The sequence below is a fragment of the Ammodytes marinus genome (assembly GCF_949987685.1).
Source record: "Ammodytes marinus genome assembly, chromosome: 9".
Taxonomy (NCBI): Eukaryota; Metazoa; Chordata; class Actinopteri; order Uranoscopiformes; family Ammodytidae; genus Ammodytes; species Ammodytes marinus.
In genome coordinates this window covers 23,285,404-23,302,161 of record NC_137213.1, presented here as the reverse complement: position 1 = coordinate 23,302,161, position 16,758 = coordinate 23,285,404, and the positions used below count along the sequence as shown (strand labels likewise).

Genomic DNA, 16,758 nt, shown 5'->3' with positions numbered 1-16,758 from the left:
CTTTGCTTGTGGGGGGGGGGGGGGTGAAAAAACCTTGTTAGTGCACTGCTGTTTGATGGTGATCCCCCCCAGCACCCAGAGGTGAGTGTGGGAACCAGCCCAGTGTGAAGGAGCTGCCGCTGCCATGTGGTATTAATTGGGAGAGGAGTGGCCGGAGGAGGGGCCTTCTTGTAGGGCCGTCACTCAGACCTCACTACCCCTAAAGAAAAGGAGCGAAGGAAGGATGGTCAGCAGTTAGACGAAACCGAGCCGTGTTAGGAGACAGACAGAAACTAGTTGTTACACTTTTAGAGTGTATTTTCTCAACAGCAGCAGTACAGATAGCGCATGACTACTCCTCCTCAGGAGAATCGCTAGCCACTTGTAGATGATAGAAGAAAACGCAGCACTGCGATAGCTAACACGATTTTCATTCCCTTTTTTTATTTGAACCACATAACACGTTTTAAATGCAACGCTGTTTGATATATGAGAAAAGTATGGCAGCCGAGACGAAGAACGGCGGGACTTCCCTCAACAACAATAACTGCAAGGACCACAGCAGGAGAAAGTTGCTGGTCGGAGTGGATCTCTTCTGCTTGTTCTTAGGTAAGAGCATCTGTAGCCTACGTTTTAATCATAATAACCTACCGCTCAATATCCTATAGATAACTACGAAGCTAAGGACTTTCTCGGCCGTATGAAGGTTTCTTTTTTGATTTTTTTGGCTGCAAGTAATGTTAATTGCTAAACTTTAAAATTATTTTTACAGGACTTAAATGGCATTCAAATTGTTATATTTTGCTTTAGCCTACCTGCCATAGGATAGTTTTCCTGCATACAACTATCATTTAATATTCTCTATTGTTTGTGAAGCTTTTCTAAGTGCTGTATTATCTTCTTCGAGTTGGCTATTATCCTTTTTGCTTACCTTACCGTCAGAGGAAAGTTACATTTCTTGTGATGCTTTCGTCGTAGTAAAGCTACACATGTCCCTTACATTGAATTGAAACTATAAGGATGCTTAAGAACAAATGTTTTAATATCTAATTATTCAATAATTATATTTAACCATTGAATAAGATTTAAACCCTTCAGCTTGCCAACAATGCTTTAAATGTTTTAGCTAGACTAAGTTGCTCGTCAGGCTGGGTTACCTTAGCAACAAGTGAAGTGATGCCCATTAGCTACTGTAGCCTTGGCTGCAGCAGCCAGCAAGCTACATATTACTATTATATTTTCCGACATAAATATTACTTAAGCTTAGCTCTTGGAAGTCTGTTTTTCCTCAGCCCCCACCCACCAAAAAGAAAAAGTGCTGGCAAAGGAGGAAATTGCTCCAGGAGGGATATATTTCTTTGGTGTCCACCCACACCTGTACTGTACCTCTGCTGGCTTTGACTCATTAGACTTTCCAGAATGGCTCGCATTCCACTGCAGCAGGAATTCTCTTGATCTCCACATCTGGAATAATATAGTCTATGTGTGTGTGTGTCTGTGTGGAGTAATTAAGGGAAGTGGTTAAAAGGTCAGACCTGTGTGCGTATATATATATAATAAACTGCAGACACTCTGTAAAGGTTGTTATTGTGGTTGAAAAAGTAGTTTCAACCAAAAATTCCTTCTAAGGTCACTCCTTTATTTTCTTCTCTTGTCTAACCATATCCAACTATAAAGTACATGTGTTGGGGCTACATGAGAAAAGCACCAGCCCACTGTTAAAACATTTCCATGAAGGTACTACAGTATAAACAATGTTTTTTTTTTCTTCTGGCAAGCTATTTTTAGTTTGTTGATGGTAAATCTCCCTGCATTGCTCTATATGTATTTACCTCCGCACAGAGAGGCATGTCAACAAACCAGTAGTGTTCTTATTAAATATGTGGTGCAAAGAGAGCAACCACAAGTCGGAAATGATGGGTCGGTATACTGGTGATCCAGGGATATATCTCGCCTTCTGCACAGGCACACGCACTATCTCCATTCACAGTGGTCCCAGAAGAAGACCATCCATGCCAGTAGTAAGATAACATTAGTCAGTAGTAGTACACTAGAGGAGAAATGTATTCAGATTCATTGGTGGATTTGGAACTGAATCCTGTAAAATAATGCTGAGGAAAGCAGGAGGCTGTTATTTCGTTTCACTTCTTGTTTTTTTTCCTTTTTCTTTTTTTCTTCTAGCTCCTCTGGAGAGGTGATCAGGTTCAGTTTACATTAAGCCGTAGCAGGTGGCTTTTATGTTTTCCATTTAATCGTCTTACAATGTTTCCGCCGGCTCGTTGCTCCGGTTCAGCATGAGGTAAAAGGTGGTTAATCGGCTACAATTGCATTAATTTTTTATTTTTTTTAAGTTGTGAATGCAGTTCCTTTATTACAAGTTAAACCATGCAGGCAAACAGGGAACAGTGTGGACAGTTGGAGTTAAATTGTTAGTTCACCATAACAAACAAATAAGTTTTTTATCGTTTTGTCATTATTCTCATATCTCAAATCGGCTAATAAAATGGAAAAAAGGGAAAGAATCTTCTAGTTTGTAATTTAATTGAACTGACAGTCAAATAAGCTTGATCTCAAGGTAAAAGTTGCACTGAAACCATTTGAAGTTGTTTTTACATTTAAATATGTTAAAATGGCAGTTTAAGAGGGTAGGTGGGAAGCTGGCAATTCAATGCAAATAATGGGCTTTTTAATTTAACCCAAGCAGGCAGACCTGGTTTCCTTTCCACGGTGGACCTATGAACTAAGTTTTACAGGGGGCCAGACAGACAGACAGAACAGGGTGCAGGTTGTGTGGGGGCCAAGCAAGAGTAAAAACAACTGCATCTGTGTATACACCACAACTACCTCAGACGTGTATACATTTCTCCCCCAGACAGTGAGAGATCCCTGCAAGTGGAAAATGTGCGTCTGTTTGTTTTAATAGTCACACTCGGGTCTTTTTGGCGATTGCCCCCAAACTATGGTGGGGATTTAAGCCCGAGGGTTATACGTTGATTCTAGTTTCCACAGACTGCAGCAGCGACATGGAGCTGCATGTGCTGAACTGAGGCAAAGGCAAACTGGGCGAGCGTAGGAAATTCTAACAAGTGTGTCCTCCTAATAATATGTTTTCTCCTATATTTTGATGTGGGACATCGCTCAGTTGTGTGACATCATCATCATCTTTCTTCATTTACCGTGTTGACTTATTTTCTGTCGGGCTTCCCCCAGTAGATGAAGCCAACTGCTTTAAAGCAAAACTGAGTGGGAGACACACACAAACCTGACGTTAGCATTAGGAACTGAAAAGTTGTTTGTTTCTGTTGTCTTTGGTTTGATGTTGAGCTAATGCAAAAGACATGCCAACGCCTGCTGCTGCTGACTGGTGTTGTTGTTGGCAGGATGCCCCCCCCCCCCGCCTGTTAGAACCGGGAAAGGAGGAAGAGGGCAGGAGGGGAAAATCCAACCGTGCTGTACTCAGTGCTGATGCTGCACTGTTTAGACGGATGGAAGGGCTAGAAACCCCCTGCTGAAACGTCTGCAAGACAGGAACTGACTGTGTCTCACTGCCATGTTTTCCAATAGGCTGTTGGAGGCACTTGACCCCTTCAGGTCCCTCTATAGCTAGGGACAGTTCATTTAATCCATCCATTTGCCACCTCTTGGTGTGTCTTTACCCCTGGCCTCGTCTTTTGTTTTGGGTCTGTGAATGTGTTAGAGTTGGAGTTAGCGATTCTGGGCTTGTTGTCAAAATCACTTTTTGTCAACCAGTCTCCTCACCATCCGCTACCTATACGTACTGTGTGTGTACGATGAAAAAAAAAATTGTGTTAATACACAACCCTAGGCTCTGTAAACAGGCATGTTACTAGCTATGGTGGGCCCCCTTTGGTTACATACCAGTTTACAGAGCCTAGGCTGTGTATTAACACCAGGTTTTTTTTCAGCTCACAGTACTCACAATAAGGACAGGTAGCGGTTTGTGTGGAGACAAAGTGATTTTGACAACGACAACGATTCTCCAGAATCACTGAGCCCAAGTCCACCTTTTTAAAAGATGAGTGTAGAGGTCAGGACCCTGGAGTTTCATTATGTTTTTGTTTGGGCAGCCAACGTCCTTGTTTTGGGAATCAGTGTGTGGTTCTGTTCATGGCCCAGCTAAGCAAACTTAAAGGGACCAGACATTCAGGGATTCTGCAGGCTTTAAACTACTGTGTATTTTTCCAGTCACAGAACTCCCAAGACATACCGCCCTGCTCTTTCCCCCTCGCCACCAGACTAGCCTCGGAATGGGTTCCAGGTATTTGTTTGAAGAGCTGAGAATGAAAACGAGAAAGTTAATAATGTGAATCCTGCTGAATGTGGAGGGAAGGTCTGCGTTCTGGAGTTCCCATCAGGCAGTTGGAGCTCTGGCTGTAACCTGAGCTCGACCCAGCTGGACCTTCAAAGGCCAACGTCAGCTGTGTGTGTGTGCGTGTATGTGTGAGGGGTTGAGGGGCTCAGCGACTGAAGCGTGTGTTGACATTTGGTTTAAGAAATCTTGCCCCCCCCCCACCCCTACCCCCCGCAGCCGCCACCACAACTCTGCAGCTCTCTGCACTGACCTGTACACCCCCGTGCTTTTAAGCTTTCTGAGACGGAGAGACCAGAGGAAGAGAGAGAGCGTGTGAGAAAGGGAGCGCTGCTGTTTTTGTTTTCCTTTGTATTATTGGCTGATGGTAGATGTATTCAAAGGCTTGACTTGAAAGCTCCATCATCAGCTAAACGCCCCTTTGAAGTGATTTGAAAGTGTGTTTTCCAAATTCTGTCACAGATTTGATTTGAGGCCTCTCCTGGGCATCGCTTCCATACTCAAATATCAAAGTCCTCCACCACGGTAAAGCCTTTGGGAAAAATAAAGCTGTACTTTTTTTTTCTTGCATCTTTAGCAACGCCCACTCTCTGTTTGTTGTCAGAAGATAAATAAGATCTTTTTAGCCACTTTTTAAGTGGCGTAAGACACTAAATTGATCAGACGCAGACACAGCCCGAGGCATCCTAAAGTGAGCATTTTGTGAGTGCACTTTAAAGCCTCGGCAGGAAAGGAAGGAAGACTGTGTTAGTGTTTGTGTTTATTTTCTTCTTCTTGTCACTGAGCGCCAATGGTCTCTCTTTTAGAACATGACACATCCAACCCCTTGAAGCGCTTTATCAGCCTCTTTGAGATCACTTGATGTTATTCTAAACATAAAAGGTTCACTTAAGTCTTAAACAATGCTGAAGCTTTTCATTTTGGCATTCATTTCAACTGATTTGACTTTGTTTTGGCCCATTTTCCTCATGACGGCATCAGTGTCAGTTTTGAGAATAGGATGAGATATTTATCTTGAATACTTGTCTTCTGGGAGTGTTTAAGCTGTTTGTGTGTGACTGTCTCTGTACTCCTTTGGGTGTGTGTGTTTTTTTTGTGTCCTCATGTTCATAATGTCTAAGTGATGCGGCTGTCCACTGTTTTGGGTTTAAATATCTGTCTGACCTCTGCTGCTCGTTTGTGTCCAACCCATGCAGTGTTGCTTGTTGCCGTGTTTTTGCACAAATCTCCCTTCCCGCCTTACCAGAGAGGATTCTTCTGCAATGACAACAGCATCAAGTTGGCCTACAAAGGCAGCACAGTGTCCAGCATCGTGCTCACTGCTGTGGGCGTCAGTGTGCCCGTGGTCTCAGTAAGTCCTGGTCCTGGTACCGCAAGAGAGAACTAGAGAACATATGTCGGGACACACTCACTTCATCCAACGGTTGGCTTGTGACGCCTCAAAAAGACACGATTGGTTCGACTCTAAACCAGCATTTGGTGGTTTTGCTTGTTTTAGCTCATTAGCTCCAAATCATGTTGTACAATACTACTGCCAGCCATTTTCCGAAGCTACTGTATATATTATCATAAAGCCTTCAGATAACTGCCTACCCTAGAGCCAATGCAGTCTGACGGTTAAGGTAAAAAGATGCAGCTGGAAGAAATTAATTTGTGTTTTAATTTTTTTTTTATCCCTTTGGGTTTTTTGGGATAGTTTACTTTTGGTTACAAAGAATAAGCAATCTCACAACCTTAAATTGGCCCCCTAAACCCTGTAATGGCTATTTGCCATTATTAATGTTGAGTTGGATTGCCACAAGACAATAGTGTAAGCGAAAAATGCTTTTGAATTATCATTCTAAAGTTAAATGAATAGAAACCAGTGGCAGCCTGAAGTGATGGAGATCAGTTTAAAACAACATGGGAAATGGTCAGCAGTAAAGTAAAGCATACATATACAAGCATTTGTAGTTGAAGGTGTAAAACATGCAAAGACACAGGTAATGTCCCTTTTTAAAACGTTCTGCTCAAACTAAAACTGAATATTGAACAAAGCTGGAGTCATTATTCCTTGATTAGTCACAGATAACAACCTCGGAATGGAGTGATTAGTCCCAGATGTTCCCTTGTTGCCGCTTGCTTGTACCTGCGACCTCTGTAATTTACATATCATTAACCCGGCACCTCCATCTCTCTCTCTTTCTCTCTCTCTCCCTCACCCATCCCCAACCACCCCCCTCCTCTCTCTGCTCACTCGCTTCATCACACTAGCCGGCCTGCCTTTCTTGGTCATTGAGACCAGCGCTGTTCAGCCTTACCGTAGAGGGTTTCACTGCGACGATGAGTCCATCAAGTACCCGGCCAAAAAAGGAGACACCATTAGCGACGGTGTGCTTAGCGCTGCTGGCATTCTTATCACCATCCTCTCTGTAAGTCACCTCACCTCACTCTGATCACTAATGTCATCCTCACTCCTTGTGTTCCAAGCATTCACCTGTTACTAGCAGCACTACCACTGTCACCTTGATCTAGATGTTCACCATCTTTTGTCCATGATAGAATTGATATGTCTGACAATATGTGGTAAAATGGGGATATATAAAAAGGAAAATTGTTGGATCAACAATTAGTACACTTAGATGGAGTCAGGGATTCTGGAGAATGCCTGTTGTCAAAATAACTGTTTGTTTAAATCAGTGAATATCTCCTCTAGGGCCCGACCGATTTTTTTTTTCTCCAGCAATCATGTTGAGTGAGATGCATTGCTGCCCCGGAGGTAGCCTTATATCATATTAACAGCAGCAGTAGGTGTGTTGTAATACATTGGATTAATTCACACTTGACAGTTCCCCCTGACACCAATAGCATAGTCATTGGTCATCTCTTGACTGTTAACAGTAGTTGACATTACTATAGTTATTATATAAAATGTATAAAGTGCTTTATTGGAGGTCATTCAAAGACACTTTACATCAAACATATAGAAAATCATACTTATAGAAAAAGAAAAGAAAATACAGACAAATTAAAGATAAGGTTTGGAGTGGAGTCCGGTGTAATTATGCTTCCTTAAAGAGGTGAGTTTTGAGTTGACTTTTGAATGAGTTTATCTAGTCTGAGATGCTGATGTTTGGAGGGAGGGAGTTCCAGAGGGTTGGGTGCAGTTACATAAAATGCTTAATGTCTGAGTTTAAAAATGTGTCATGTCACTTTAGACATATTTGTAAAAAAAAAAAAAAATGTTAGATAATGCATATTTTAATAAATAAAAAGTTCCTGTACACCTATTGACAGTAACAAGTATTTATATATATTTAAGGGTTCAAAAAAGTACTTTTTTTCAATATATATTTATGGGATTTAAAAAATTACAAAATCGGCCGATTTAATCGTTATCGTAATTTTTCTCAGAAAATAATCGGCATCGGCACTCAAGAATCCATATCGGTCGGGCCCTAATGTCCTCATGAAAAACATCTGGTGTTAATACACAGCCTAGGCTCTGTAAACAGACATGTTGCTAGCTACGGTGGGCCCCCTTTGTTTACATATCAGTTTACAGAGCCTAGGCTGTGTATTAACACTGGATTTTGTTCAGCGCACACACAGTACAGAAAGGGAGTGTGAGGAGATATTCACAGATTTTGACAAAGTGATCTTGACAACAAGCGTTCTCCAGAATCGCTGACTTTAAATAGTAAAATGATAAATTGACTGTACTTATTTAGCGCTTTTCACTGATAGTCGACTCAAAGTGCACTACATTGTTTGCCTCATATTCACACACATACACACACACACAAACGCACACACTGTTACACCAATGGCAGCAGGGTGCACATTTGTTCATGTTTTTACCCAACTAAACCACGCCCTCATCTTCTGAGAAATAATTCCAATTTCTTCATTGGGCTTTATCTGACAGTTGACTCACAGTGGGTATAAACTGAGATTATCCGACCTACATGATTAGTGGCACAACACCTCTCCCTACCTATGTTATCAGAACCTCTGATTGGCTTAAGCACTTTCTAGATAAGAAACAAGGCAATATTTGTTCAAGGCTTAAGATGACTCGGTTGATTTAAGAGAAGTGTCGGGTAATTTGCTGCAGTCTCCTGGGAGAAAAACAGTGAGGAAGTATCAAAAATCTGCACATTAAAACCAAATGTATTTTCCTCCACTTTGCCACTGGTCGGAGGTTTAAGCCTCACACCCCGTATGCTGTCATGCTTCCATTCTGCGTAATGCATCGGTCTAGGCTTGCCCCGTTATGGTCACCGTCTCAGTTTGACTTAGCCCATATAAATGCGGCCCCAAGCGCTTTTCCAGCATCCGTTTATTCCCCACTTTTGCATCAAAGTACATGCTTGTGTACTGGCCTTTGAGATCTCAAGCCCTTCTGACTGCACAGCGGTACTGTGGCTCAAAGAATCAAGTGTACTGACACGCAGCTTCTGTTGTGTTGCTTGTGGCCACTGTAGAGAAGGTGTAATAGCAGTAACCGTTATAGAAGGTCTATCTGCATTTCTACTAAATGAGTGTGGCAAAATATAACAAAACCTCCTAAGTCATGGCATCCATACCCAAAACCTCCCATATCCAAACCTAGGACAAAAAATGAACAAATTCACCTAAAAAGAAAGGAGGACTTTCTGAAAACCTGTGTTTAAAAAACCCCAGTCAGATATCTTTCCCCTGATGACGTCATAAGGGTAGAAGCCACGCCCCTAATTACCAACCTAATTTAGCATTACCTCCACCTGTGATAAGCCATATCCCCAGGTAGAGATTCAGCCGGCAGTTAGATTCAGGGCCAATCAAAGCAGATTGGGTTTTTGGGAAATCGGGGCTTAAAGAGACAAGCTCTAAAACTGAGGGTTTCAGACAGAGGCTGAAAACAGTAGATTCAGCAAGGTCACTGTGAGAGATATAAAGGGATTTTTGGACACTACACCATGAAAACAGTTTCTAATAGGAACCCAAATTAAAATTTTAAACGTGAAAATTAGCATAATATGTGACCTTTAAGTTAACACATTAGTTACAACATTGGATACCCCGAGTGATAGGTAATATGTTAGCAATAGGATGCAAGCAACAGCAGATTCTTCCACACAGTAAGCTGCAGACACACATGAAAGTTCTTCAGAAATTGCAGTCGTCACTTGGCAGGCTCGCAGTATGAAGATGCCTCACTGTAGCCAGTATAGTGCCCTCCTCCTGGAGAGCAGACTACTCTTCGGGCTCCGGGCCACAGGGGTTTTCATGGTGAGAAAGAGTTGCGGCCCCATGTAATTATGGTTGACGCAATGATTGTTCGGTTAAATGCTGTAATTGGTGGGGTGGAATTGTGGTGAAGGCCCCAAAACAAGAAGACGTTGCCAGATATCTAATTTTCCCCAAGCAAAACGTGACTTCACAATGCATCTCCCCCCTGGAGAGTTCACGCTAATCTGTGTGTTTTCTGAACCTGAAACAACCGCAACATTCGGCCATTCATTGCTCCATTTCACACTGAATAAAGCTGAGAAACACACAAAGCCAAATCATCTGAAATGTATGCAGATCTTTTTAAGAAGAAATGAAAACACAGTGGTGTCACTATGGAAATGCAAGACGTTTGACAAGAAGCCACAAATCAGCGTCTTGCCCCCGTGATTATCTCTTGAGGTTTCAGTGTAACAGCTCCATGTCCTACAATGCCAGCTCATTTATTCATTCACATAGTTAAATCTCTCACACACAAGGGGAACCAGATGTGTTCTCTCCCCCCACTCCTCTTTCCCATGAAAGCAGCTGGACTTTATCGAGCTGGCTCTAAAGGCCTGGATGGTGGAAACAACACACTCTATCGGCTTGTTAAATCTCTGTTAAGGAGGGCTATCCCTCTGCAGAGAATGTTTCCCAGAAGGAGTCGTATTTATGCGCCCCTCAAAAGAATGTCTGATGAAACTGAGATATTAACATGAAAACAGCCAGACTTCCCCTGTTGAAATCGGAGCAGCTTCAGAGAGACAGCCTGAGCGCCGAAAAACAAACGTGCCCCCGACGTGCGCCTGGCGGAGTCTGGCCACCAAAATCAGACACGTCGCCTAGCTCAGCATTTCTGCTGATTAAAACCAGCGGTGCCTCCCCGACTCCCTTCCTCAACTCTCCCTCCCACTACTCATTCCTCGCCTCTCCTTCCTCTTTCTTCCCCTTTACCCTACATTTCGCAAACTCTTTTTGCCGACCATCGTCCATTCCTATCACTCTGCCGTCCTACAGGGCTGGACAAAGTACTCAAGCCCAGTCCTTGAGTCAAAGTATAGATATACTCCTGGTAAAATATTACTTGACTACTACTAAGTGAAAGTTGCCCAGACACAGTTATCACTCAATCTTAATCATCGTTCATTGCCTAAACTTACAATCATGACAACATTTGCAAGTTGCGTGTGGCGGCCACACTGTGGCCAATTGAATTTAACAGCTGACTTCAAAACTTTGCTCAGCCTGAAAGTAACAACAAGCTAATATTTTGGCTTCGTAATGTGTTGGAGAAAAAGTCAAGTCCAGTTTCCAAACAAAAACAGATACTCAAGTACAGTACAAATCCTCTAGATCTTAACTTAAGTTCAGTACTCAGGTACATTTACTTTGTTACTGTCCACCACTGGCCATCCATCCCTCCACTTTCTCCCTGGATCTTGAACTCCCCCACGCCCCTGTTGCGACTCCTCTTCCACACTTTCATTGACACGTTGCCGATGGAAGACAACAGGGGATGAGGGGGGTTGGAAAGGCGTCTTTTGAGCTTGAACAGCTGTTGTGAGTTATGGCTATCCACCTCCCCCCTAAGTGAGCCTTACACGTCAATCGCCGGTTTTAGACTGTGGTTTATTTACACTCTTAGAGAAAACTATACACCCGCGGACAGTTTGAGTTGCCTCCCACGTCGCTTCAGTGTTTTTCTCTCAGAAGATGAGTGGCACAGGTAAACACGTTCGACTGTAAAGTAGCCCTTTCCAACCACTTCAGGAGTAATCACAAGTTCTATTTTAGCTTTCATAATAACACTTTGACCCAAAAGAAAAAGTTATTCAAGTCACATACATCACTTCAATTCTCCACTCTGATCATCAGAGTTCTGTTTAGCCTGGTTACAAATGTCCGGCACCTTCACTGAATCACACACTTTGATACACATTTCCAATAAGTCCACAATTGCTCAGTGCTGTCCCTCTGTGACATTTGACAAGCTTAAGGGCCCCTTCATGAACATTTTAAGGCCTTTTTATACACACCTTCAGCAATGCTGCAGACTTTCCTTCAGGAAATGACCTCAGGCAAAGTCTGCATTCACTATTTACAGCTTTGGAATGTTGAAAAACTTTGATGACAGGGGATGCCTTACATTATGGAGGGAAAACACTATAAAAGAACATGTTGTGTAGGCCATCATTGTATTAAGATAATGAGCAAAAAACACTCTTGTTTATTAAATTGCATGTGAAATATGAGCATCAACCCATACTAGCCAAACAACATTTCCAAACACTGTCCCATTGCTCAAAACATATTTTGGCTTCCCTGCACTCACACACATTTTCACTGAGCACTTGGAGGAGATGTGAACTAAGTGCTTAGGAATTTGGGTTGACTTGTAATACGTAACAATCACGACAATTAACTAACGTTGCCATCCCCTCTTGTCCCTTCAGATCATCATTGGGGAGAGCTACAGGATCTACTTTCTGAACGAGGGCTCCAAGTCTTTTGTGGGGAACCCCTACATATCTGCCCTTTACAAGCAGGTGGGGGTGTTCATCTTCGGCTGCGCCATCAGCCAGTCCTTCACCGACATCGCCAAAGTGTCAGTGGGCCGCATGCGCCCTCACTTCCTCGACGTGTGCAAGCCCGACTTCTCCACCATCAACTGCTCCCTGGGCTACATCACTGACTACCAGTGCCAAGGGCCGGAGAGCAAAGTTCAGGAGGCTAGGTGATTGCCATATACAGAAACATATTTTTAAAATGGTTCTTGTTACATTGTGAGCTGTGGCACGATGCTGACTGTCATTTTCTCTTCTCAGGAAGTCTTTCTTCTCTGGACATGCGTCATTCTCCATGTACACCATGCTTTACCTAGCCGTGAGTAACTGAATTGAAAACACACACACACACACTCACACTCACACTCGCCCACATTATGTTGTATCATGTATAAATAAACATATTGAAAACACATTAACTAAGACTTTCTACTTCAACTCACAATTCTGTCTTTTTTTTATAGTTTTACCTGCAGTCTCGTTTCACCTGGACTGGAGCTCGCATGCTGCGCCCTCTGACCCAGTTCACCCTCATCATGATGTCTTTCTACACCGGTCTGTCCCGTGTCTCCGATCACAAGCACCACCCAACCGATGTCCTGGCTGGTTTCGTACAGGGGGCTCTGGTGTCCTACGTCATAGTGAGTGATTCTTTCGTCATATAATATTGTATGATTCTATATTAAAATTGGTTTGGCATTAACTACACATACATTTCCTAATGAATGATTTCTAACTTTCCAGTTATTTTCATATAGTTATTATTAATGTCTGTGTTTGGGTCTCCCTGAGATTTCTCAATTTTTTAATCCCAATAAAAGGTTTTTACTGGGAGTTTTTTTCTCAGCCGAGCTAAGGGTCCAAGGGCAGGGTGTCATACTATATGGAATGTAAAGCCCACTGAGGCAAATGTCTATTTGTGATATTGGGCTTTACAAATAAAACTGACTGGATTTGATTTGATTGATTTGCTAGGAACTTAAAGGTGCTGTAAGCGGAATAGTTCTTTTAGCTAACTTCCTGTCAGTTACTGCAGTTAGCAGTCCCCTCGCTCGTCCCTACGTCACCACATTAATGCACTGCGGTCTTCAAGCAGCGAGTTATCTAGCATCATCTCAGATCCATAAGTGTGATAAAACATGATAAAAACCATCAAAACAGACATTGGGAAGGATTTTTACCTGCTCCGCCATTGTAGGCGCATAAACATACACCCATCTGTTGCTCTGGCGTGCACCGGCAGTGAGACCATGAGTGAGACGGGTTTCGCTTTGTAGCGTTCTCTCTTGTGATTGGATAAACATTTCGGGATCCTCCAATAATTTTATTTGCCGATTAGCAGCTGACTGAGAGATCGGCTTTATAAAACGCTCACATTATGTAAGTGATCACTGTATGAATAAAGAGCGATTTAACACTTATATTAACATAAATAAACCCTTAACTTCACCTTTAAAACAAAACTCTTTAGGGCACGCAGACGAAACATCCTGTGTTTCCAGAACTGTACTAAATCAAAGTGTATTGTGCTTCACCATTGTCATATTACCAATATTAATCTTACATAGTCAGTTACATATAAATACATTACCTCTTGGCAATGCAGCCTGTGGTCTCTCTTTCACTCGCTTCTTTCCGAACAAATGCACACGCTGGAATTATGCGCACGGGCGCTGGTGTCGTCAAAACACTACCCCCTTCTGTCCAAACAGGTCGCTAGAATCAACAGGAGTGTCAGGTTTGAGGGAAGAAAGAAGGGGTTAAACAATTCAAAACTTTTGAGTTAATCAGCTTAGCACCTTCTTTATTTAATCTTAAAATCCAACAGGAGCCTGTGCATGAATCCAAATTGAGGGTATATGGTCCGCCTTTCTGTTTCTCTCAACAATGACGGAGCACACAAGGCCCCACATAGAGTTACACACTGCTGATGCTGATTAGCAAGAGGGGACATGGAAAATGTAAAACAGCAGGCAACCTAATACAGAACCTTCATAAGCTCCGTTAAAGGAAAGGAAGTGAAATGACCACAGTCCAACAAAAACATCTGTTAAATGTATCTTTTGATTAAGTTTGTCAATGGACACAGGCACTCATGTTAAGTTTGGTTCAATTTATATAATTTATATGAATAAATAAATAAAAAAACTCCCATCCAAGAGGAAATTCTGTATTATTATAAGTCTTGTTAACAGCATCGATACTCATTTTGAATTTGACACATTGTAATGACGATTGTTTCTCTTCGGTTCCCTCCACAGGTATTCTTTGTGTCTGACTTGTTCAAGCCCAAAGGTAGACGTTCCAACCTATCGCCAACCCCAGTGAAGAAAGATCTCGTTCCTCCGGCAGACATTAGAGAGCGGAGCAACCATCTTATCATGGCATAGTGAAAGACTGCAGAAATGACTGTACATAATCCTGACCTGTGCCATTTAAATCACTACTAGAGCCAATGGTCAATACTGGATCAAATAAACTCTTTGACAATCTGGGTAATGCAGACGAATAAGGAATCTTGGAGCATCTCGGAGGATGAGAAGAGGCAACGGAAAGCAGCCGAGTAAGTTTAGCTTTCTCAACGGAATTTTCTCATCTCATCAGACATTATGATGTGGAAAAGAGAGAGGATGGCATATTTGTTCCTCTGCTGTTATGAAGATTATGAGAGACTCTCCTCCTTCAAGGCCTTTTCGTGGACAAATGTTCCGAAATCAAACAAAACCGATAAACGGCAGCTGTAAACAAAGCAATGCGTGGCTATTGTGCCTCCTCACCTTGGCTGAATCCAGCATGGGAGCTATACTTCTAATATTAGTATAGGATATTAGTCTAATATCCTGCCTCTCGCTCACTGTGCGACTAATACAAACACATCACCACAGAAAAAAACAAATTCCTCGACTATATCAAGGATTTCTTTTTTTGTTTCTTTTTGTTTTATTACAAACACATGTATGCATTGTGTACGTGTGATTTATAGCACTAATTTAGCTAAAACCCAGTACTGTTTGTCACCACTTGAATGACCTGAAGTGAAGCTTTTGGAAAGCTTTGTAAGACTGTTTAAGCTTTAATTATGTGCATAGTGTAGTTTTTCCTTAGAAGGGGGAACAGGAGTTACAGTAGGTAGGAGAGTACAGTGAGAGTGTGCGTGTTGGATGTGGGCCTCTTTCTGCTGGCTAGGACGAGCCCCCACTGAGCCATTTAATGAAATGACTGTCTGTTATATGTACCAGACGGGTGCTCACAAGTGTTAGGTCAGTGTGTGTGAGTGTGTGTGTTCCTAACGTACTGTGTGTGTGTGTGTGTGTGTGTGTGTGTGTGTGTGTGTGTGTGTTTGTTTGGGTGAAACCTTTCTAGCGTGCCAGTGTGTTTTAATGTCATGTCTATATATTTCAATGTTTATAGCCCACTCTCTTCAGCCAGAGAACAGGCACCTGCTCCAACAGACACATGTAAATCGAGACAGGAACACTGTGTGGAAAGAAAGCATCATATGCAGTAAATGTACCTTACTGTTACTAATCATAATGATGACTCACATCCATGACAAATCCTGTGATACACTGTATGCTACACAGGCATATATATTATGTATACAAAATGAAGACAGGGACTTTCTAGAGCAGTGGTTACTCACGGTAGCTATTACGTACCAAAGCACATTTAGAAAAAAATAGTAAAAAGCTCATACATTTGTTATTTGGGCACATTGTAACTGCTTAATATCTTAAGTTTTGTAAATGAATACAATAGGGCTGGCAATGAGGCTCTGCATTTTAATTGACGAACATCATTACATTGAATTTTAAAAGTAGTTGTGATGATAATGTTTGCATGGCAATAATGTCATTATCTTTTTAGCAACAAAAAAATTATAGTACACTACTTAAAACCACTGACTGAATGCATCGTCCTAACACCATTATAAGTAAGCGAGAAAAAACTATGAACTGGCGCTTATAAGGAAACTTTAAAAAAAAAAATTCACACATGGTGAAAATCTGCTATGTACAGTGTCAGAAAATTCTGCATGCTACCACACATTTTAAGATACTCCATTATGTGTATGTGTACAGTTCAACGTTTGAAGAAAAACGGCCACTATGACTTTGTGTCAAGACCTGTGTAAATGTAAAACATGCTGCTCTGAAGAGGCAAAGCTCGGCAGATGTCGTCCAGCAACGTTGACAACTTGTGAATATTAGGTTTTATGAAAAAAACTAAGCTCTCAAGGCAAACGGCTTCAGTACATTTATTTTTATTTTTAAAAGAAGAATGTCTCTCACTATTTTTGTAATGTCGTGTGAACTTTTGTACAATGAATCTGTAAGATGCATCAAAGATAAAATGTCTTCAATTAAACACAAAAGATCAAGAACGGTGTGTGGGTATGTTTATTTTAGTCTTTGTGTCATACATGAATAAGAAATCCCCAGCTTGTGTAGTATAATTTAGTAGCCAGCCAACTGTGCGTGCGATGGAGAAATCTGGGCGTTGGGCGGGCAATGGTAGACTTCCATGCTCAGCTTCCTGTGGGGAAATAGTGTACATTCCAGGTTTTAACCCCTCTCCCCAATGGCTCTCTGAAATAATATAGACTCCACACAGAGAGTATGCCACAGTAGTAAAGTACATTCACATATG

General features: G+C 41.9%; 1 protein-coding gene across 2 annotated transcripts; it reads left to right on the top strand.

The window, feature by feature from the left end:
- Nucleotides 1–218: 218 nt before the first annotated feature.
- Nucleotides 219–16,478, top strand: LOC307255210 (phospholipid phosphatase 3-like). Of its 2 annotated transcripts, none has more exons than XM_080033854.1 (6): nucleotides 219–588; nucleotides 6,563–6,720; nucleotides 11,998–12,278; nucleotides 12,370–12,427; nucleotides 12,573–12,749; nucleotides 14,370–16,478. In XM_080033854.1, exons 1-6 carry the CDS (start codon nucleotides 450–452, stop codon nucleotides 14,496–14,498), a joined length of 942 nt encoding a protein of 313 aa, XP_079889980.1. In that variant the 5' UTR covers nucleotides 219–449; the 3' UTR covers nucleotides 14,499–16,478. The 2 variants fall into 2 exon arrangements, with proteins under 2 accessions (XP_079889980.1, XP_079889981.1); XM_080033855.1 differs by lacking the exon at nucleotides 6,563–6,720 and adding an exon at nucleotides 5,506–5,660.
- The last annotated feature ends 280 nt before the right edge of the window (nucleotides 16,479–16,758 follow it).

Excerpts from the sequence above, each read along its gene's own strand:
- LOC307255210 (XM_080033854.1), top strand. The coding sequence starts at position 450 with ATGCAACGCTGTTTGATATATGAGAAAAGTATGGCAGCCGAGACGAAG. Across the intron at positions 6,721-11,997 it reads TTCTTATCACCATCCTCTCT|ATCATCATTGGGGAGAGCTA; the intron begins GTAAGTCACCTC and ends TTGTCCCTTCAG. Across the intron at positions 12,428-12,572 it reads ACACCATGCTTTACCTAGCC|TTTTACCTGCAGTCTCGTTT; the intron begins GTGAGTAACTGA and ends TTTTTTTTATAG.